Source organism: Haemaphysalis longicornis, unplaced genomic scaffold (assembly GCF_048455015.1).
Source record: "Haemaphysalis longicornis isolate Haplotype H1 unplaced genomic scaffold, Haemaphysalis longicornis Haplotype H1 scaffold_1, whole genome shotgun sequence".
NCBI lineage: Eukaryota > Metazoa > Arthropoda > Arachnida > Ixodida > Ixodidae > Haemaphysalis > Haemaphysalis longicornis.
This window is the reverse complement of record NW_027526203.1, coordinates 207,037,620-207,060,227: the sequence shown is the minus strand read 5'-3', so window position 1 is coordinate 207,060,227 and position 22,608 is coordinate 207,037,620. Positions and strand designations below refer to the sequence as shown.

The following is a 22,608-nucleotide window of genomic DNA, read 5'->3' as shown; positions in this document are numbered from 1 at the left end:
TGGTAGTGACCATTTCCCCACTTCTCTAGCATATATAGGTAAAGGCCCATGCAGTCCATCTTCCCATAAAAGGTTTAATGAATCAAAAGCAAACTGGAGCACATTCACACAAACATCTCAACTACACCACACATCCATAAAACACCTACACGTGGAGGAAGCCGCCCAACTCGTCACAGCGCACATCCTCGACGCCGCCGAAAAGTCCATACCCCACGCCTCTGGTGCCCCGCGCAACCAGAGGAGGCCGTGGTGGAATGAGGACTGCAGGCGGGCGCGAGAGGCCCAGAACAAGGCGTGGGGTGTCCTTCGCCGGTACCCCACATCAGATAATCTCATTTCGTTTAAACGGGCCAAGGCTTTTGGGAAGCGAGTGCGCCGTGAGGCGAAAAGGGAAAGTTGGCGCACCTTCCTCACTTCCATCAACTCCTACACTGACACGCGAAAAGTATGGACACGAATACATAAACTAAAAGGACAACAGACACACAGCCTGCCCCTGGTTAGTACTACAGGGGACACACTGAAAGACCAGGCTGACACGCTCGCACAACACTTCCAACATGTGTCCAGTTCAGCGCACTACACCAACACTTTCATAAAACACAAAACATCCTGTGAGAAGAAGTCCTTAGTAGACAGTAATAAGTCGACCTCATCTTATAACACCCCCTTCCCAGACGAAAATTTGAAGTGGGACCACTTTAAAGTGGGATATCGAACAGGGACCACTTGGCAAGTGGTCCCACTTGGCAAGTGGTCCCTGTTCGATATCCCACTTCAAAGCGGTCCCACTTTAAAGTGGTCCCAATTGGCAAGTGGTCCCACATGGCAAGTGGTCCCTGTTCGATATCCCACTTCAAAGCAGTCCCACTTTAAAGTGGTCCCACTTTAAAGCGGTCCCGCTTTAAAGTGGTCCCACTTCACAGCAGGTACACAAAAAACAGTCTTGCTCACAGGTTTACGGGTTGCACAGTTTATTTACAGTTGCATCATGTAGTTCGCGCACAAGTTGAGTGAAGTCGAGTACAAGTTGAGTGAACCTCACGGCTTCTGTGCTGAGGTTAGAGCTTCTTCTTGAAGCTTTTGCGCAGGTCTTGTATCTTCTGCGAAAGGATGGTGCCGATGTTGTGTACCGTATCCTTCACAGGCAAGCCTGTCTGTGCACCCCAGTGCGTCACTGTTTCTTTAAAAAAATAAAAAGCATCATCAGGCCCCCATTTGCATGTAAACACGCACAAGCCCACACAAAAAAGTGCTACTTACCAATGATTGCAGCCACCTTTTCCGGGCTCAGCTGCTTGCGAGCCACAGCCCCGTCTTTCTTCAAATCTTTCGGGGCCAACTTTCCACCATACGTGCGCTCCGTGAGGCCCTCCCTACCCCAAATCGCCTGGGCCATGTCTTTGGCCACCAGGGCTGGCTTCTTGTTAGCGAAAACCTTTTCCGCCTGCCGAATGCCTATAATAAGGCCCACCTTCACATGGTACTGTGGGAGAAACAGTATGAAAGCAAAACATGATTACCATTGAATAAATTGTGATTCCAAAATCAATATGAAACTATTGCAAGCTTACCCTGCCACCTCCGATGTCACTGAAAGGGGCATGCCCAGCCACCTGAGGATCCACTGAAAAAATGGTTTGGTCGTAAGCATCCTTAGTAAAATTTTAAGAAGTTTAGGGTGTAGGCACGCCTCACTAGCCAAAATTTACCTGTAGCCCGTGGCTCGTCCACGGGCGCTGCTGTGGCAGCACCGCTTCTGGTCAGGGCATTGTGGACGGGTGTGGGTGCAGCAGGTGCAGGCGTGCTCTGCACCTCTCGTGGACAGGCATGACTGGTGCCGGCTTCAGCTGCTGTAAGTGCAGGCAGGCGCACCTCTTGTGCACTGGGCCCTGAAACACAAGTGCTAGCACTTGAACTGAGCATTTGAATAAAACACTGGACGAGAGCACAACAGTAATGAACTTGCAACTTCAAACTTCCTCAGGAATACCCGGATATTAATCAAAAATAGCTTAAAGACAATCCCAATTCACGTAAAGTACGGACAAGCAGTGTTTTCCACAGTCAACTTTCTTATTTACCATAGTGGAACTACTAAAACTCAGTTCATTAAAGCGAAACACACATCTCTAGCTCTCCATGGGAGCGTTAAATTTTGTCAAAAGCAAAAAAAAACCTGAGTCACTTCATATTAAATCAACTGAACGGTACACAGCCGCAGTTTAATGGACCTTATTTACGCTCATCTTAAATAAATCTTGCAACCTAAATTATAACTGTCACCAAGCAAGCTGCAATTTATAACGTGAAAGTACTGCACCAGGGCGATCCTTAAGTTTGTATTTGAATATCACACACTTGTGCCAGTCTCACTACAACTGTTAAAGCAAACGTACCACTGCTGGCACAAAGTGCTGCTGCTGGTCTAACTGAAGGCTCCTCCTCCTCCCAGTGATTCTCAGGAAAGGGGCCTACAAGTAATATCAGAAAAATGGTTAGGGGAACACAAAAGGGCCAAATTGACAGGCCTCACCAGGATGATTATGACCAGGTGGATGGTTCTCCTTTTGGGCTTCCAGCGCCTGGACAACTAAAAAAATGAAAAAGGTCCTTGAACATCCGTGCAAACATAAAATTAAAAGCTATTACGAAAAGCTTATTTCTTCGCAATTCCTGTTTGTCAAGCAAGCATGCATATATTTTGCAGTTTGTACCAGTTTGAGGTACAATAAATTTTCAATATGATTTCATTTACATATATATATTGTGGGGTGATAGAAGAGGGGTAAAGTAGATTGGTTTACTTTTCCCTGCAATAGCGAAACCGGCGAAGAGAGACACTAATCAGTCTTTGTCTTCTCGTTTCGCCCAGCTGGCAAGCTATCTGCCCCCACCCCGCGGCTGCGCGCTGTACCGCGCCAGCCGCGGCGGGCCGTGGCTCGACGGAACAAAGGAAGCAACCAGTGTTTTCGCTCATTGACATTTATTACCGAATAATAAACATTCAAAGAGCATGAAGGCTAACTGGTTGACGGCGAGGATCTAGTTCCTCGCCCGGGCAATTTAAGGGAATCGAGAGGTTCGACTCACCGCGACAACAGTCATCTCCGGGGGCGCCTCAGCGCGCTCGCGTTTGCCTCGCTGGGACGCCGATGGCAGCCATTGTCGCCCTCCTTTTTGCCCGATCCTCGAAGGAAGGAGGTCGCTAGGCACGTCCTCTCGCCTCGCTTCCCGAGCTTCAACTCCCCCCCGCAGCTCGCATCCCGCGTGCGCTCGCCGGCTCAAAGACACTCCTACGGCGAGGAGGTAGATCCCCCTCGCCGACGTCTTGCCGAGCAAGTTCCCGCGAGGAGCAAGCGAGGAGCAAGACTTGACTGCAGCGCCGCTAGTTCTCGCGACCGCCACGCGGCCCGCCTCTCCGGCGGAGCTTTCAAACTGAGTTTATTCTAGCATGGCCTCCGCGATCGGCGTCCGGCGGCGCGCCGTTGCTCCGGCCGTCCCATTCGGCACGTCCCCCAGCAAAAACATGTAATCACGGCCTCCGCGATCGGCTGCCGGCGGCGCGCCGTTGCTCCGGCCGTCCCATTCGGCGCGTCCCCCAGCAAAAACCTGTAATTTGGCTAACTCCGCAACGCGCCGCGAGGTGGCGGTGTTAGCCGATGGTTCGCAGCTCGCACCCACTCCTCTCTACGGCTTTGCGGGGCCTGAGTTGCTGCGTGTCTTCGCTGCCGGAATTCGCGTAACTGTGCTGAAGCTTTGTTTTGCTGAGCTGACCAACCAAACGATCAGGTCATGAAGTCCGCTTGTCTCAGAAGCTTCGAGGAATAGCACGGAAACCAAGATATGTCAATGTACGGCGAAAAGTTAATCGCGTTTTGCTTGTTGGGCTTGATTTGATCGGTGCAGGACATTTCGGAGCAGGACGTTTCGGTGCGGACATTCCGGTGCGCGGACATTTGGGTGCGGAAACTTTTCGGCGACAGATTTATCGGTTGCTTGCTTGTTGGAACAGCTGTTGTATTTTTTTCCGCGTAGGGTGGGTTATGGACAACAATCGAGAGCAGTCATTGCATTTTTATATTGACGCCGTGTTTGATTTTTGCCAGTTAGTTTTAGAAATCGACCATTTCTATATTTTTGTTTGATACCTCGTTCAGACCCGCCGCGGTAGCTCAGTGGCTAAGGCGTTGCGCTGCTGAGCACGAGGTCGCGGGTTCGATTCCCGGCCGCGGCGGCCGCTTTTCTGATGGAGGCGAAAAGCAAAAACGCCCGTGTGTACGAGATTTCGGCGCACGATAAAGATCCCCAGGTGGTCAAAATTAATCCAGAGCCCTCCACTACGGCGCGCCTCATCGCCTTCGTTGCGTCGGCGCGTTAAACCCCCAATCAATCGATACCTCGTTCAGGGTACACCTGCTATGCAGCCTACTGGTTATTCGCGGGGAGGTGGGCGCAATTTTTATGTAGGTTGTGCTGTCAAACTAAAATGATTTAGCAAACACTGTTGTCGCCAGCATTTTTTTTTCATACGGACAAGTCTACGATATTGTCATGGAGGAAGAACGGGCCACTTTGAAAACAGCTGCAGCTTCTTTTTATCTTCAATACTGATAAAGCGCGTGCTGCGCTTGTGCGTACAAAGCAATGATTTTGCCTCATCTAAAACGTTGTCCTCTGTTCACGTGCAGAGCAAGGGATGATGAACATGCTGCCACCGCTCTGTCCATAGTGATTGTGAGGTCACTGCTTGCCATTGTTGGTGCAACTGCCACGAACAACGCTGTATTCAGCAAAAAAAAAAAATCTGGTTTCCAAGCCCCTGCATCGCAAAGTGCTTCATGTGTAAATTATTCTGTCAGTCGAGACAAGCAGACCAGAAATGTATGCTTTCAAGGCATCGATGCCTTGAAAGCGTACATTTGTAAATATAAGTGCAGTGTAGTTTGTAAATAGACGTTCAATAAACTATGCAGCTCTTGGACGAGCGTTAAGTACAGATTTGGTTCCCAACTTTTAGTGTGTACATACAAGTGGATATTGTCCAAAGCAAACACGAAAGCTGTCATAATTGCTTAACACATGGACATGTGCTTCGAAATCAGTAATTGAAAATTTAAATGTCTTGGCTATTCATTCCAAAATAGGCAAAATTACGTTTAAGAATACAATGAAATCGGGGTACATCTGACTTCACGTTTTTTATTTATTGCGACTGAAATTGAAACCGTAACTTGCTTAACCCGCATGTGTAAAACAGATTGCCGCATCCTTGAGGCTATCGCTCAGGGTAACACTGCTTAAACGTGTTAATCCTCAAAAAAAAAAAAGGATGGGTCCGCCTACCCAACAGCCGTTAATTCAAAGGATAGATAAAAGCACAGCCATTCGTCACGGGTATGACGCTCTAATAAACTGCATTGACCATGCAGATTATATAAAGCACGTTATACGTTATAACGCGTTAAGTACGTTATAAAGCGAACTGAACGTTATTTAAGCGCAAGAAATTTTCTATTGGCAGCAGCGAATATTGTCCGTGCATCGATGGCGTCATGCGGCACATATTAAAGAAGTCGCATAGCTGCAATCCTAGCTAAAATAAATGCATTATCAGGTTCTATGTGTCGCTTTGCATCCATGACATCAGGTATGCTTTGTTTTTATTCAGATACAAAGCGCGAAAGCTGGCGAAACGCCATTTCGAGGAGCGCTGCAGCATGCACGCCTTTCGTTTCAACCATCGGCTCCGCGCGCCGCGGTGCGGCGAAAAACGCGGCCACGCCCCCTTTTCAACTTACGCTCTCTCCGGGCGATTGGGACGGCCGGAGCAACGGCGCGCCGCCGGAAGCCGATCGCGGAGGCCGTGATGTAATGCGGCTAACGCCGGAACGCGCCGCGAGATGGCGGTGTTAGCCGATGGTTGGGAAGCTTGCACCGGCTCCCCTGGACGGCTTTGCGGAGCCTTTGTTGCTGCGTTTCTTCGCTGCCGGGATCACGCAGAACTGTGTTGCAGCTTTATTTTTGTTAAGCTGACCAACCGAACGACCAGGTCATGAAGTCCGCTTGTTTAGGAGCTTCGAGGAACAGCACTGAAACCCAGGTATGTCACTGTGCCGTGAAAAGTTAATCGCGCTGTGATCAGTGCATGACATTTGGTGCGGGGACATTCGGGGACGAGAACTTTTCGGCGAGCGAATTATCGGGTGCCTGCCTGCTGGAACAGCCGTTATATTTTTATTTCCGCGTAGGGTGGGTTATGGACAACAATCAAGCGCAGTGATTGCATTTTTATACAGGTGCCATGTTTGATTTTCGGCAGTTATTTTTAGAAATTTAATTTTTGTATATTTCGTGTTTGAAGCCTTGTTCACGGAACACGTGTTATGCAGCCTATTGATTATATGATTTTGCCCATGCTTTTTTTTATTTACGACAAGATATTTATATTCGTTGTTCGCGGCATGCAGCTATTTGCGGCGTGTTGTAAGTCATTTGAAGAACCCGCGCATGTAAGCAGCTGTAAAGGCTGACCTGAATATTACACTGCTGAAATGGCGTGCAAAATATTGTGAAGCTTTCGGCGCTCCAGCCTGCGAGCACTCGTTGCTCGCAGGCTGGAGCGTGATCTAGATACGTGTGATCGAGAAAAACGACAGCGATGGGCTAAGAAAAAGCTTCGAATAGCTTTCGAATATCCCGAATAGCATTCATTGAAGCGCCGCATCCGACTTTAATTAAAGGATTCAATGCAACTGGCGTTGGTGCAAAATATGGATTTTTTTTTGCCGAAATCTCGGCATAAACCATCGTTTGACTTTTACGCTTTTTTTTCAGCCACTGCTTGCCAATGTTGGTGCAACTGTCACGGACAAAGCCGCGTACCGCATAAAACTGGAGCCCAAGCCCCTGCATCGCAACGGAACAGTTCGTGTGTGAACTGTTCCGTTTTTGAAGACATGCAGATGCCTTGAAAGTGTATATTTGTGAATGTAAGTGCAATATAGTTTGTAAATAACTGTTTAATAAACTATGCAGCTCTTGAACGAGTGTGCAGTACACATTTGGTTTCCAACTTTTAGTGTGTACATAAGTGGCTAATGTCCAAAACAAACATGAAAGCTGTCATCATTGCTTAGCACATAGACGTGCTTTGAAATCAGTAATTGAAAATTTAAATGTGCCGGGTATTCATTCCAAAACAGGAAAAATGGGTTTGCCTGTGGCCACCGAAATACGTTTAAGAATACAATGAAAGCAGAGTGCACCTGACTAAGTTTTTTAAATTTGTTGCGACTGAAATTGAAACCATTACTTGCTTAACGCGCATGTGTAGAGCAGATTGCCGCATCCTTGAGGCTATCGCTCAACGTAATCTCCTTAAACGCGTTAATTCTAAAAATAAGACGGGTGCTTTTCTGCCAAACAGGCATTAATTCGAAGGCTAGATAAGAGCACAGCCATCTCTCGTGGGTACGACGCGACCGCGCCCCACGCCCTATTGAACTGCATTATCCATGCAGACTATATAAAATACGTAAGCTGGGATAAGAAATACCCGAAAAAATAATGACATTTTAGCGAACCGAACGTTATTTCGGCGCCAGAAATTTCCCATCGGTGGTAGCGAATATTGTCAGTGCGTCGAGGGCATAAAGCGGCACAGCCCATGTTAAATCAGTCGCATTGCTGCAATCGCAGCTAAAATAAATGCATTTTCAGGTTCAATGAGCCGCTTTGCACCCATAAAATCGGCTATGCTTTCTTTTTATTGCGATAGGAAGCGCGAAAGTTGACGAAAAGCCATTTCGATGAGCGTTCCAGCATACATGGCTTTCGTTCCAACCCTCGGCTGCGCGCGCCGCGGTGCGGCCGCATACGCGGCCACGCCCCCTTTTCAACTTACGCTCTCTCCGGGCGATTGGGACGGCCGGAGCAACGGCGCGCCGCCGGCAGCAAATCGCGGAGGCCACGATTCTAGTAACGTTGGGAATCCGCCTTTTTCATTGCGGTGTGCTGCCACCTAGCGTGCCTAGCGGAAGTTGAGGCGGTAGGGTTTGCCGGCGTTTCCTCCGGCTGCGTTCTCGTTGTATGCACGGCAATCCCACATTACGGCGAGGAGCAGCCGAAGTTTTTCTTCTGTGTTGGTGTTATAACGCCTTAAGATGACAGCCCCTGGTCATCACATGATACCAGGCGGCTTCTTATCACTGAATGAGGGCTGGCAGAGAAATCTCGGACAGATCCGTGTGCCGTCCGAGTAGCAGAGCGAGCAGTACCGTCGTCTGGCATGAAGTGCGATCGCCAGCTCAACAAAGGCCGGCAGTTCGCAAAATGCCTTTAAGCGCTGGACACATGTACGATTGGTACACGCGATTCGCATGCGACTGATCGTTACGACTGTCGCCCCGACTAGTCGTACGCGTGAATTTGAGACGGCCCGATGCGCGCATGAGATGCGTCGTCGGCGTCGCTCCGCCCACTGCTTCTGCTCCATGGTCAACTACGATGATCGCTGAGCTGAATTTGTAGATTCTGCGCGTTTGTTCGCAAGAAATGGATAAAGAAAGCAATCGTGAAGCGTTTTCTGCCTTCGGAAACAGTCCGCGCACACGCCGGCCGAGCCTGCCAGCTCGGTACACTCAGGGGCTCGAACCGGTGCAGACCACGGTAGCAACCGCGCTTGTCGCTGCTCTTCTGAATCAATCTGATTGCTAAAAAGAAGTTCCACATGCGAGAAAGTAGGTGTTAGTGTGGTGAAAAATTGTGCTAAGGATTGTTGTCAGGGCTTATTTTAAAAGCGGCGATCAGACATCTGCCGCGATGCAAGCCTACGCTGACCGGTCGCCGCGGCGCGCGGTGCGCCGAGCGGCCCAGAGATGGCGATACCTGCGCGGAATCATCGAAACAGGCTACGCAGATGTCTCGGTCACCGATCGCTCAAACGGCAGTTATAGCTTAGTTCCTCATGCGAGAAAGGGGATGATAGTGTAGTGAAAAGTTGTGTTGCGGATTGTCATTCGCAGTTGCACAGATAGCGGCGATCAAATATCCGCCAGGATGCTAAGCCCAAAGTTCCCATCACCCGAGCCGACGCGAGCGACGCAAGCCGCCGTAGCCGATCGCGTGCGGCCGACGGGAAGCGATAGAAGCCGACACCGTTCCCTTTTCGGCACTCCGAGTTACAGCGGAACGCAGCACAAGTTGTGGGCATTGTTCCGCGCACAACGAGCACACACAAAAAATCAAACGATGTAAATACAACCACGACCCCTTCCCGCTTGTGCGGGAGCTGTGGGGAATGTCGTCTGCTGCCACTACCGGACTGCTTGGGGACTTGGCCGCTAGGGGATTGCGCATGCGCAGTGGGGTTGTGAAAGAGGCGAAGGGAATTCGGACCGAGAGCGATCTGCTCCGCCGTCGCAAAACGCCGAAAAGCGACGGCCGGCTCGTCGCTTTGCGACGTCGCTTTTCGTCGCGCGACAAGGCGCATCGCCAGTGGGAAAGTGAAGCTGAGAAAATCGCAGTTGAAGTTTTACTACAAGTGACAGATTTATCTATTGAGCATGGACGATGCTATATGTACTACGTAGTGGAGCCCCACCGGAAATTGCTATACGCACTACCCATATAGCGCCATCTATGAGGCTCTGTCAGAAACTCCCGAGCTTGCTTGGTGGCGGGCTGACGCGACCTTCGTACGAACGGCAAAGTACCTGCGTACCTGGTTTCGGCCACAGCAAAGTTTGCGCTGTAGTCATGGGCGTGAAATAGATTATGACTGCCCACAGGGCCGTTTAGTTTGAGCATTTATTCGAGGCAGGAACAGAAATTACGCGGGCATCCGGTGCATAACATACGGTGTTGATCAACATATCATATGTTGTGTCGGGCCGCCCGCGTCATTTTTTTATTTTACTTTTGAGTTTTGCGTAATCAAGTATGTATCTATAGTAGTTTCAAGCTGTCTATTCCTGGGTATCGCCAACTCTCTAAATAATATCCCACGGCCAGTGGCGTAGCCAGGGGGGGGGGGGGGGAGGGCTGATCGGGCTTCAGCCCCCCCCCCGAAATTTTTCCGGCCGGTGATCGGCAGATCACCTGGGAACAAAGGCGCATATCCTTCGAACTGACGTTGTTGCTTCGTACGTGCGAACATTAGGGGAATTCGCGTCTAAACGCATATCTGACGCATGGGCTTACAAATAACGAAGCACAGCAATCAAAATAATTGCGGAGAGGTGCAGCCACAGGCGACGGTCCCCTCGGGTCAGCTCAGCCCTACCAACGCTCAGCGCAAGGGACGCCAAAGCCACACGTTTTTTTTTGTAAGGTGAATGTCTTGTACAGAAAACTGTGTGGTCGGGTCACAACATAAATGAAAACAAATAAATATACCCCAACCAAATACCTTTTCGAAGCTTCATAGGTTCCCTTTATCAGAACTGACTAAATTTGGCCATAAAAGGCAGTTATATAGAAAATGCTCTTTTTAATTTTTTTCTCCCCATGGTGCATCGAAAGTCGGGCGTGGACTTGGAGGGGGCCGAACTAAGAGAAGTAATGACTCCGCCGGCACCAATATGACGTCCTGATGTCAAACAGCACAGCCCATTAGCATGCATTCTCCTCGAGCCATGGCACGTATACAAGCGAGTTGGGGAGAGCTGAATAGTAGTTCTCTTGAACTGGTATTCATCTCTCCCCGACTTGCTTGTATACTTGCCATGGCTCGAGGAGAATGCATGGAAATAATTTTTCTCGGTGTCAGTCACCTGCGCCCTTCCGAAGTATACGCAGTGGTCGTATGTTTCGCAGTGTTAAGCTAATGGGCTGCGCTGTTTGACATCAGGACGTCATTTTGGTGCCGGCGGAGTCATTCCGGGAAGTTTTGCGTTTCACCGCTGTAAATGTCATGGCACCGCCCAAAGGAATTTCGTAAATAGCACCTCGCGCTTTTTCTTTCGGCGGGCTATCGCAGTGTTGACACGGTTTTGTGGGCTACAAGAAGGCATTTCTTTCTGGGAATTCGGGATATCGTCTTGCTTGCCGCTTCGGCGTACACGTAAGGCAGACGCGGGGAGGTCATCGGGAGATGGGCTTGTCTGGGCGTCATTTTGCTTTTTCCCCGCTTGTAATATATTGTGCCCTTACTCAATACCACACCTCGGCGACGCTACGTGCCACCGGAAATGCCGTGAAGGGAAGCGGGAGGCTTCATCTCAGCGAAGAAGATTGGCGCGTCACGCTTTTGAGGGGGAAGCAGGGAGTTGTCTGGAGACTGGAGTCGGGGAATAGAGGGACGCCTGTCATTGATTGCTGAAGAGCGCCGTGACAAATTCTCCAAAGGGTCGAGGTAATGTTCCCCTGTCTATGCAGCCCTGCTTGCAGCACAGGCACCGGTAGACTTCTGCAATAAGTGGACAATTAGCTCTCCCAGGCGACAGAACAGCGATAGGTCAATGTATTCAGCAAATGGGTGCTTTAGCTGGAAGTGAGTCGAGCGCGGGTAAAATTCGCGGAGGTTTTGCGGATTAAGCACGCAATAAAAGATGCCCATGTTCCTTGTGTGTGTCACCCCTCTCTCCCCCGTTTCTTACGAACCGGCAAGGGTGCCGTGCCCGTGTTGGCTGTACCACGCGGTCCCCACATCCCCGTATGGCGGAACCCCTCCCGAGGATGGTTTTGCAGAAAGAGGCATTTTCACTCTTGTGATTGGGTAACTTTGTTTTGCTGCGTTTATCCCTGGCCTAAGAGCCTAGGGAACGGTGCTATAAAAAGGCAGTGCCGATGCTCGCCAGACGCAACAACAGCAATATGTCTAAAAAACAGAAACGCCTGTCCGAGTTTTGGGACAGCTCATCGTCAAAGCGTCAACGTACAAGCGAGGCCTCGACCTGTAAGTCAATTTCTTCAACTGATCTAACTTTACATTGTAATTGATGTCTTGCGGAGTTGCGGTGGCTGGCAATGTGCACAAATATTCTGAAATATATGCATGTTGACTTCATGATGTTTACGCGAGTTCATAGTAATTTTGAAGTGTCGTTGTTATCTAGTTAACGGGAGGATTTATTCTTGCAAATTGTGCCGGCAAGGGCTCCGCTTTATCAGATAACTACAGCCAAATCTCATTACTATATACGAACCCCACATTAACAAATTTCTCAAATTTTTGAATATTTTAAGAATACCCGCCAGACGGCTCATACTTTCAATGTAAAAATGTTTCAAAAATATGAATTTTATATAGCCTATATTTCAGTAAAATGCACGTCATTTATTTTCCTTAATATAATCGATAAACATCAGTATTACGAATTCGGCTCAAAGTAACAGCGTCGCCACTCCCGCGTGAAAGAGAATCCGCCGTTTCTCCGTGCCTTCCCTGAGTGCAGTAGCTATCACCACAATGTCCAGTGCCGCCAGCTAGCGCCGCGACAGAACTGTGGTTTAATGTGCAGTAGCCTAGCAGGCCTAGTCGCGTTTTCCTCTTTTCTCTCTTGTGTTGGGTGACGGTCGCCGGTCGGTCTTTCTTGACGCTAATCTCGTGTGCGGGCAGGTATTCCCTTGGAGTACCTGATTTTTCTGTGAAGTTAGTGTGTGATCTAAAGATTAATGCAACTATAGCGACGATGACGACGCGAAGGAAGGCGACAGTGGTTCACCCAACACAGGAAATAACATCGTGTCGAACATTGATGTCTTAGTGCACATGAGCAAATTCCGCACTTTCATTGCTCGGTGTAATGACGTACCCGATGAGGTATTGCTCAAGGTGAAATATGTAGAGGCAATCCTAATGGGTCGCGCGTGCTGCACGCGCGAGAAAATAACTGGTGTCTTCAAACGAATTAGCTTTGAAGTGACCCCAACATTTTAATTTGAGAGTTTGCTGTCTGCACACGCGTCTACTGCTCACGTATGTCGTTTTCATTCCTAGGTTTCTTTGATTGATCGATTGATTGTAGGTTTTAACGCACCGACGCAAGCAGGCGATGAGACGCACTGTAGTGGAGGGCTCCGGATTAATTTTGACCACCTGCGGATCTTTAACGTGCGCTGAAACCTCATACACACTGGCGTTTTTGCTTTTCGCCCGCATCTGAAAAGCGGATGCCGCCGCCGGGAATCGAACCCGCGACCCATTGAGCACTGGCTTATAATCGCCAGTTTTTCATTACAACGATATTTCGAAACAACGATTTCTGGTGGCCCAACGGGATTCGTTATATCGAGATCTGACTGTTTGCCGCAGATCACCAATATTCACGTAGGTTTCTGTACTTCAAAAACTATAGGACTAGGGAAAGATGTTTGGTAACCCTAACTGCGCTTGATAACCAAAATAGATGAAATAGATATGCAGTCACCGTGACTATCACGATTACTGAATACTCCGCTTTTCCTGCTGCAAAATTATTGAAATAAACGCCCGTCATATAACGAATAGGTAACGTCCAGGGAAGAAACCACTAATACCGATTATGTGAATGCCTAAATGTTTAGTAGTTATGACGTCTGAGACGGTTTTTAGGAATTTACCAGGACAGCGTTACTATCAGTACATGAAGAGTCGCAAAATTCGGAGCCCTTCCACTACTGTGAAAATGGAAGAGGAGCGAATTTGTATGGGTAACTGTTGAGTTATGTATGCTGACTTACTGTATTGATAGAATAACGACACATGCATAACTTGTTTAGTGCTGTTGTGAAGGCTTCCGGCGAAAGAGTATCGTTTTGCCAGTGCATGTCCTGCGTGACAAATGAATGTCGGCTAAAACGCGCCACAGACTACAGGCTCTCTCACTCTCGCCCTGATGCGAGAGTGCCTAATCTACAGCTGCATATAGTGTAATAGCCAAATGATTTCTCTGGTACATTGGTAATCCATAAGCTTCACAGCGCAAAAAGAGACCAGGGGCACATAAGAAGAGGAACTACAAACAAGGCACCCTCACGCTCATAGGTTACATTCAATAATTCACAAACAATAGCCAACGGGCGAAGTCTTTTGTAGGTATGTAACTTTCCCGCCATTAGCTGATTTCGCGTGTTTTAACTTAATCAGCCTAAAATCAACCTCCAGTTTGAACATCACTATCGTCGCCAACCTTACCCGTGCCACTGAAATTCGCTTCATGCTAGAATGCAGTAGTTTATAGCGTTTGAAAAGTGTGCAGCGCCTTCACAAATGTTTTCTTGGTTCCCAGTGGGGAATGAAACGCCGACTCTTTTCAAGCATCGACCCACGTCGGATACTCACGCTGGCTTTGCGCAGCATCCCAATGCCCCCCGTTTTCCGGTCAATCAAGGAGATGCCCAAGGTCAGTTTGATTTCCCGAATTACTGATTAAAACTGCAATGCTTTTCTGATCCCTGTACACAAGCTCAAACACTGTGAAGTGGTGCTTGATCGCTTAGCTTTACCACCTGCGCTGTGTACTCGGCTGAACCACTACAGCACACGCGTCTGCTAAGGAATACGTGCTTCTGTAATGTTTAGAATCAGAATAGTGAGACCCCATTATAGTCCCTTCATCAAATCTCACTACAAACTTCCAACGTGCCTAAAGCAGGAGCCCCGTCGAACGCCGCAGTATTCGCGTTATTATTTTGTGCTACATTTGTATTTGAATACTGCATACAATATTTAACTTTGGCATGACTTCCTATACCTTATGCAGGAACGCGACCAAGAATAGAAGGGGATGACCGCCCCGCGCAGGATGGTACACGCATTCATGTAGATCAGAGGCCTCCTCAAGGTAAGTTTTATTATTGGGCACCCAGCAATAGAAAGGTGTCAAGTTAATTAACTATTTCAGAAACCGAAGGGAGAATTGAGTACAGCAGGCTCGACATTGGGCTCTACCAAAGTGGCACCCAAATTGACGACGTCACAAGGCACCAGCTGCTCAAATCCCCATGGCGTCCTGGTAGAAACTACGATTTCAACAGCGTCTGCGACTCTAAACAAAAGCGGAAATTTCAACTGACGTGGCTTGAAAAGTACCCATGGCTGAGTTATTCCGCTGTGTGTGATGGCGCGTTTTGCCGTGTTTGTGCAATTTTTTCTCACCCCGAAGTTGGAAAAGGGAAGCACGCGCCCGCTGGCGCGCTCGTGTCCAGACCTTGCACGGACTGGAAACATGCACTCGAAATATTCGATTCCCACCAGAAAACGGGGTACCATCGAGAAAGCCAATCGGCAGCTGACGACTTCATACAGCTCGATATCGCCAGGAAGTTTCAGGTCAAGGAAAACCGGAAGCGACTGGCACCTATCATCGACACAATAATCTTTTGTGGAAGGCAAGGCCTGTCTCTTCGTGGCCACAATGACAGCGGGCCACTAGATCTAAGCACTGTCCCATCAGAGAACGAGGGTAACTTTAGAGCCCTGCTGCGCATGCGGAGTAGTTGCGGCGATGCCTTAAAGAACATATCGAGAGCTGCTCCGGCAATGCCTCCTACTTAAGCCCAGCAATTCAGAATGAGGTCGTTGGGATCTGCGGCACCCTCATCAGAGACAAAATCGTTTCAAAAATTAACAACGCTGGTTGCTTCTCCGTACTCGCAGATGAGACGACCGATGTTGCAGGGATTGAGCAACTTACAATATGTGCCCGCTACCTGGACAAACAAAGCAACCAGGTTGAGGAAGTATTTTTGGGCTTTGTTCCCATACATGACCAAAGCGGCCGGAACCTCGCAGAAGAAATTGTAAAATTTTTGGTGAGCATCGGTATTGACATGAACAACCTTCGCGGGCAGGGGTATGATGGCGCCAGTTCGATGGCCGGGAAAGCAAACGGAGTGCAGGCCGCCGTTCGCGAGAAGTATCCGACTGCGCTGTACACGCACTGTGCAAGCCACTGTTTAAACCTCGTGCTTTGCTCTGCTTGTTGTGTTGCAGATATTAGGAATTGCTTCGGTCGGGTAAGGAAACTGCGAAATTCTTTAGAAAGTCCCCAAGCCGAACAAGCGTGCTAAGCAAACAGATTGTTCAGATGCATTCGGGGTGTAGGCGAACGCGACTTCTTGGCTTGTGTGAGACCCGTTGGGTAGAGAAACATGATGCACTTCTGTCTTTCGTTAGTCTGTTTGACTCGGTCGTTGCGGCGCTAGAAGAAATTAAGTCGACAGGAAGCCCTGAGAACGCAGCCCAGGCGAACAACCTCATGTGTGCACTGCTTTCGCCGTCATTCATTGTGAGCCTCCATGTCGCAGAGCAAGTGTTTGCAGTGACTCTGCCATTATCGAGGAAGCTCCAAGCAAAGAACGCGGACATGTGCATGGCGATTGAACACATAGATGTTGTGCAACGCACTATTGAGGGTTATCGAGTAAATGCCGAGGCTTGCTTTGGGGAGGCATTCGCCAAGGCTGGAGAATGTGGCGAACAACACAATGTGGAGATAGTAAAGCCAAGGCTTAGCAGCCACCAACGACATCGTGGAAATGCTCCCGCGGAAAGCGCAGAGGACTACTTTCGCAAGTCTCTCTACCTACCCTTCATTGATTTCATACTGTCTCAACTAAACCAGCGATTTGAGACGCACAGGCAGTTAATAGAGAGCTTTAGTGTGCTGATCCCCGCAGCAGTTCCTTCAGCGCTTGATGTCCGCCTCAAGCAAGCAAAGGAACTGATTCTTGCGTTCACCAAAGATGTAGATTAGAGGGCGTGTCTGGGTGAATTTAGGCTCTGGTGGACAAAGTGGGAGGCAACAGAGTCGAGCTTACGCCCAAGCGCTGCTCTTGGTGCTCTTCCTCTCTGCGACAGCACTTTTTACCCGAACATCCATAAGTTGCTGCAAATATTGGTAACGCTACCGCTAACAACTGCCACAGCAGAAAGGTCCTTCTCCAGTTTGAGAAGGCTCAAAACCTACCTGCGCTCGACAATGTCCGAGGACAGGCTGGTTGGCCTGGCTCTTCTCTAGTCTCACAGGGATGTAAACATCAGCCATTCTGATGTCATCGATCGCTTCGCGAGGGTTCCCCGCCGGTTAGGCTTTGTCCTCTAGCTTCCCGCTCTGTATATGCCACGATGGCTTTGTATATACCTGTATACTTTAAAACTGTATATACCTGTATATACTTTAAAACTAACTGTCGGAGTTCTTCCCATTCCCCAAAGCAGAAAATCATTTAGGCCTTAGGATCTATTTTATTTTCGATTGCGTGTTTTCGATGTTTGCTTCATTTGTTGTGTCTCATTTTACTTGTTTCTACTCCACCACTTGCACATTCTTTTCGGTACACATTTATTTCACTGTATTTATTCTTTATAGCACTGTATTTATTCTTTTATACATCTTTTAAAAACTGCATTATTTTTGCCGTTGCCCCACCACCTTCCCCTAGTGGCTTTTCCACAGATGCGGTGCCATGAATGTTTGAAAAATGCCGGGACAGCTGCGCTTAAATCCTGTACAAAATCTTCTAGCTGTCTTGCAACCTGGTGCTGGTAGTGGTGTTGTGCTGGTTTAGTGCTGCTATTTTGCCGTGTTTCGGGATGAAATTTGTGTGAAATTATCGTTGGTAGGACAAACCTTCTTGTGCGTATTATTCTTAGTTCCCATATGTAGGGATTCACCTGCGCTCGATATCAATGCACAATATGCTGTATTAGCGTTGCAGTGGACGCTAATCTACGGACGTAACAGGAGTGTACGCACAAAATACTTGCTAATTTCCTTCGCTTGTTTCCACAAAAACAACGAAATAAAGATGTATGTTTAAAGCCTACGCAGATTCATTGTGGATGGCATTCTTTCCTCAAAGTACACACAGTAGACACAAAGTACACACGGACGAGGTTCCCGTGCGTGCATCGCGTCCAGTATCACCTGCGCGAGATTTGAACTTAAAATTTGAGCTTACAACTGCGCACCGGCAAAATAAAACCGCAATATTCAACGTCACTAGCATAAGAGACCTGAAACGCGCTTTATAAACCCCCGAGCGGGAATCGAACCCGCGTCCTCATGCTCAGCAGCAGAACGCCCAATGTTTAATTTAATTTGTTAGGTCGATTATTCCTTTGATTAGTTTGAGATAGAACTGGTATCGTTGTTATTGGGACAAGACAGTCATTTTAATGAACGACAGTCTTCCTAATGAACCCAACATGTATTTTATCTTCACAGCCTTTAAGGGCGCTTGAAAACTGCCGCACTTTTTTTTTTCTTTCGGTGGGGGGAGGGGGGGGGGTGTCGAGAACAACCTTAGCCCCCCCGCGAACAAAAATCCTGGCTACGCGCCTGCCCACGGCGGCTTTATTCGCCTTAATAAGATTCTGAGATCCCTGAGTGAGATGTCTAATACGCTTCCCCGTGCCTCTTAGCGCGATGTGGTTTCGGCAGCGCACAAAACACCAGTTTTAATTGACTACGCAGCAGTTAACTAAAGTATGTTCTACAGGAACTCTTGAGTACAAACGGGGGAACGCGCACCTGTGCTTTTAGCTCGTATGCGTTCGTACACCTTGCCTTGAGCTGTTAAAGTTGGCTTTTCCGCATGGCTGTTAAGCTGTGCAAGGAAGTCATCAGGGCTAAACGTGATGGTAAGAAACCCTTCTGATGTAAAGCAGCTAATCCATAGTGTTTACGAAACTCTTAAGACACATTCTTTTGCAGTGTGACCTTTAAACGTTTCACATCCCTCCTCCCACTCACCCTTATTTTGGCAAATAAAGGCGCTTTCAACATGCAGACACAGGAAAAGGAAACCGGAAGATGCATGTATAGAACTTTTATCCTGCATTCTTTCACGTGCATGTCACATGCTAGCAGTGCCGTTTGTCCAACACGGTTTACGTTGTGCATTGAAGCAGTTTCTTACCAAGCTCCAAAGACTCCCCTAGGCAATTTCACATCACGAATGGTAAAAAAAATATGTAAATTATGTGGAAGCAATGCCCATCTCTTCATTATTGACATTTTCTAGTTTATCAGAGCTGCTGCAGCCAAGCATTATGTTATTTATAAAGTATAAAATACAGAAAGAGGCCATTTCTAAGCAGAAGGAAATATATATTGATTAGCATCTGCATTGTTTGAATTGTATGTTTTCCAATTGGCAGAGCAACTGCCATTATTTCTATGCCACATAAGATGCCCATGATTTTGCTCAAGTATGTGGACTCTTAGGTGGTTACATGCTGATAAAAGAGTTCTGTGCTACCTTCATTCACACCCTGCAACTCGTCCGTGCCCATGGTGAGCATGCAGCTGGGTGCACGTGTGACGCTTCCCATGATAAACTTCAGGCGACGTCAGCTCAATTGTACTGAGAGTATGTCTACTCCAGAATGCTTAAATAACTGAATCAATTATAAAAAACAGTCAACTCAGAACAACCTGAAAGAAAAGAAGCACCACCTACCCTAAAAGAAAAAGAAGACAAGAAGAAACGGGTTAACTATTTTACATTGTTTTCAAGTTATCCAAAAATAAGTCTGCATGCAAAAGGTCCAAGAAAGGCTGTTGTTTCTTACACTTTCAAGAAGACATCAACACTGCTATTGTTTTACAATATGAAGTAAATTTTTATTACACCACATCCTCAGCTTCAATTGAAGTTGTCCTTTCTGGGTGACCTGTAAAACCAAAGGTGCAATACAATTAGCAATACGGCTATGTTGCTTGTATAAAAGACAGAAAAAAAGCACAAAAATAAACATGGCAAAACCCAGGACCTTTATTATGTTTTTTCATTGTTATTTTTGTCTTACTGGCACAATTTGAATTCTTGAAACCAACTTTCGTGAAAAACCTATTCAGCACGATTTTCCATACCAACCATTACTACATTAAATGGCTGCACAATACTTTTTGCCTGAATGTAAATGCGGCTAAGAAATTTACTATTATTTTGAAGCAGCCAGTTTTTATGGCCAGTCACAGAAAATGGGACCAGATGCCGTTGGTGCAGGGCTGCATGTGACCACACCGTGGGAAGTGTTGTGCAATTTTTTTGCAAATCTGTTAGCCCGACAGGAACCACACCGCATGCAGAAGCTGTCGTAGTTTTTGTTATAAATTAACGTGAGCCTTTTTCCTCCTCACTTAGAACTGATCTCCTTTTTTTTGCTGTTTGGTCCCGTTTACAGTAAGAACTACATTTTTTTAGGAAAAAGGAACTGCCACCCAAATAAAACCAGTACTTCTGAGTCAAAAGAGCAATGCACAAGATTAGAATCATACTACACAATGAATGGGAACATATACATGTTGCCCCCCCTTACCCCCCCCCCCCCAGCACTTGCACCCTCCCCCATGCCCCCTCCCTATTCTTGCCCGAAACAATGGATTTGCCCTCTCAAGATAAAATTCTGCAGACGCCCATGCTAATACATACGGAACCAGTGAAGTGTGCAGCTGGTCGAATTTGTTCTCAATGCATAAATACAAGGCTGCTTCAAAGAGAAACAAGGCATTGGTGCCTTCCTGGTCTGTTCCACAACTTTCACTACAACCTGGAACGATGTTTTGGCCCTGAGAAAGATTCAGTACACTAATTATACGGCACTAGAAAGCGGATACAAGCATCATCACTGACTCTCCCCATCTCCTATTATTAGCTTCACACTTGTTGATTAAAAAAGTGCTTGTCCTTATGCGTTATCGCACTTGTAACAATGCATGAAACGACATTTAACAAAGTGAGGGGAAACGTGCTGAAGATATCCAATACGCGTTCGCACCGTTCAGTTGCTCCGGCCGGCTGAAGGAACCACGCGACATGCATGCATGCTCGCGCATCGGGTGGAAAGGCTGGTGACGGAAATATAAGCTCGGTGGTCGACGCGGGTGTCCAACTTCAACATCAGTAAAGCAAGCGTTACGGGACAAACCAACGAGGCCAGAAATACCTACCTTCAGACTGGGCAAGCCGTCTTTGAACCACTGCGGCGTGTTGACGGCGCGATCGGGAAGTTGCCACGCCAACTTGACGGCCCTGGCGCGGATCGTGTGCATCAGCCCGGCCCACGATTCAAGACTAACGCTTTATTACCGTGATTTGTCGCAGGGGGGGTCGATCCATCCATTGATCGTTCAAAAGCGACGACAAGCAGCCATGTCGACCGGCCGAACGCTTGAGACCACGTAAAAACAATAAAAACATAAAAAAGAGTGCTTCTGACAGCGTCCATAGATGGCGCTATATCGGTAGTGCGTAGAGCGATTTCCGGTGAGACTTCACTACGTAGTACATATAGCATCGTCCATTGGGCATATGAAAAAAAGAAAGGTTCTAGAATGTAGCTCGCTTTTCGCTCAACACGAGCATACCAAGTTTGCTGAAATCAGTTGATGGGAAATTTATGAAATCCTCTGTCTACATATCGCACTTGGCAGAAAAACTGAACAAAAGCAAAGCCAGAACGTTGCTTCAATTTTTATGCTGTTGGCAGCGCGCCGTCACTCTTTGGCGACTAGGGCTGAGGTCCCGATCGTGCACCACAGTTGTAAACGTCTATTTTGTTACGTTACTGCTTCGTTTGTAGCAATCAAATCGGATTTGCATCGCGTGAAATGAGTTGCAGCGAAGGGGCTGGTAACGGAATGCCCGCCACTGTTCTGTGACGTGCATGCGCTTGGCTAGGTGGGATAACCAAGTTTTCGGTTTAATCTACTCATATATCACGTCACCAACGCACATTGTGCATTGTCCCTTTAAAGGGACACTGAAGTGATTTGTAAACATTGCGGGATTACTAGCGCAAATTGTAGTTCGGAGTCCGTAGGCATTGTTTCGACCACTCTGGCCGCGTTTACGCGAATTTATTTAGTAGAAAAATCAATTCGCAAATGCTGTCCTCCTCTCTTTACGCTCGCCCATTTTCTGTGGCGTTTCGTGTGACGTCAGCAGGAGATGAGCTGGAAAATGGCTGCTGCTGCACGGTTCGCCGACCAGCGGACCTACCGATCGAGTCAGTCGGCCCAGCGTTTCGTCCGCCGGCCGCCGACGGGTCGTCGCTATTCGCTCGCTCAATTGAAACTAAGCCACAACACCTTTGTGAATGAAAGAATGTGCCTTTCCTTACTTTGTTAGTTTGTACACTGTGTCAAACTCAGAGTCCGGGTCGCTCCACATAAGCGCTGCGCAAGTGCACATGCGACGCTTCGCTGACTTTACGCTAGTAGGAAAATCTAAGGCCAATTGAAGGCGGGAGAAGAGTCAGCGAAGTCAATAAAGGTACTAAGAAAATAAAATCACCTGAAACTTTTACCGTACAGCGCAAAACTAGGGAGCAGGAAGCACTTTTTGCGTTGGGTAAACAAGCACAGCGGTCAGCAGCACGACCGCACATCTGCGAACGCTTTTCCGTCAAAGAAATGCAATTGCTAGACGTGAGATATTGTGGAAGTTTGGGGGACACGTACTGCAGGAGTGATATACAACAAATAGTCACTACTTAAAATGCTTAAAATAAATAAAAGTGTAAATGGTCATACAACTCTGACCGGCGCCGGCTCGTGGCCTAGCGGTCTGAGGCGCTGGGATTTGTTTTGAAAGTCGCAAGTTCGAATCCCCGAGGGTACATGTATTTTTTATTGTAAGTTGATTTTTTCGTATGCGGCCGATGTTTTC

The 22,608-nt window shown here is 47.8% G+C and overlaps 1 protein-coding gene across 1 annotated transcript; it reads right to left on the bottom strand.

The window, feature by feature from the left end:
• Positions 1 to 853: 853 nt before the first annotated feature.
• Positions 854 to 19,267, bottom strand: LOC144156796 (uncharacterized). The gene is made up of 6 exons (XM_077688395.1): positions 19,195 to 19,267; positions 2,403 to 2,477; positions 1,716 to 1,895; positions 1,578 to 1,630; positions 1,267 to 1,489; positions 854 to 1,186 (listed from the first exon to the last, which is right to left on the bottom strand). Exons 1-6 carry the CDS (start codon positions 19,265 to 19,267, stop codon positions 1,065 to 1,067), a joined length of 726 nt encoding a protein of 241 aa, XP_077544521.1. The 3' UTR covers positions 854 to 1,064.
• Positions 19,268 to 22,608: the final 3,341 nt, after the last annotated feature.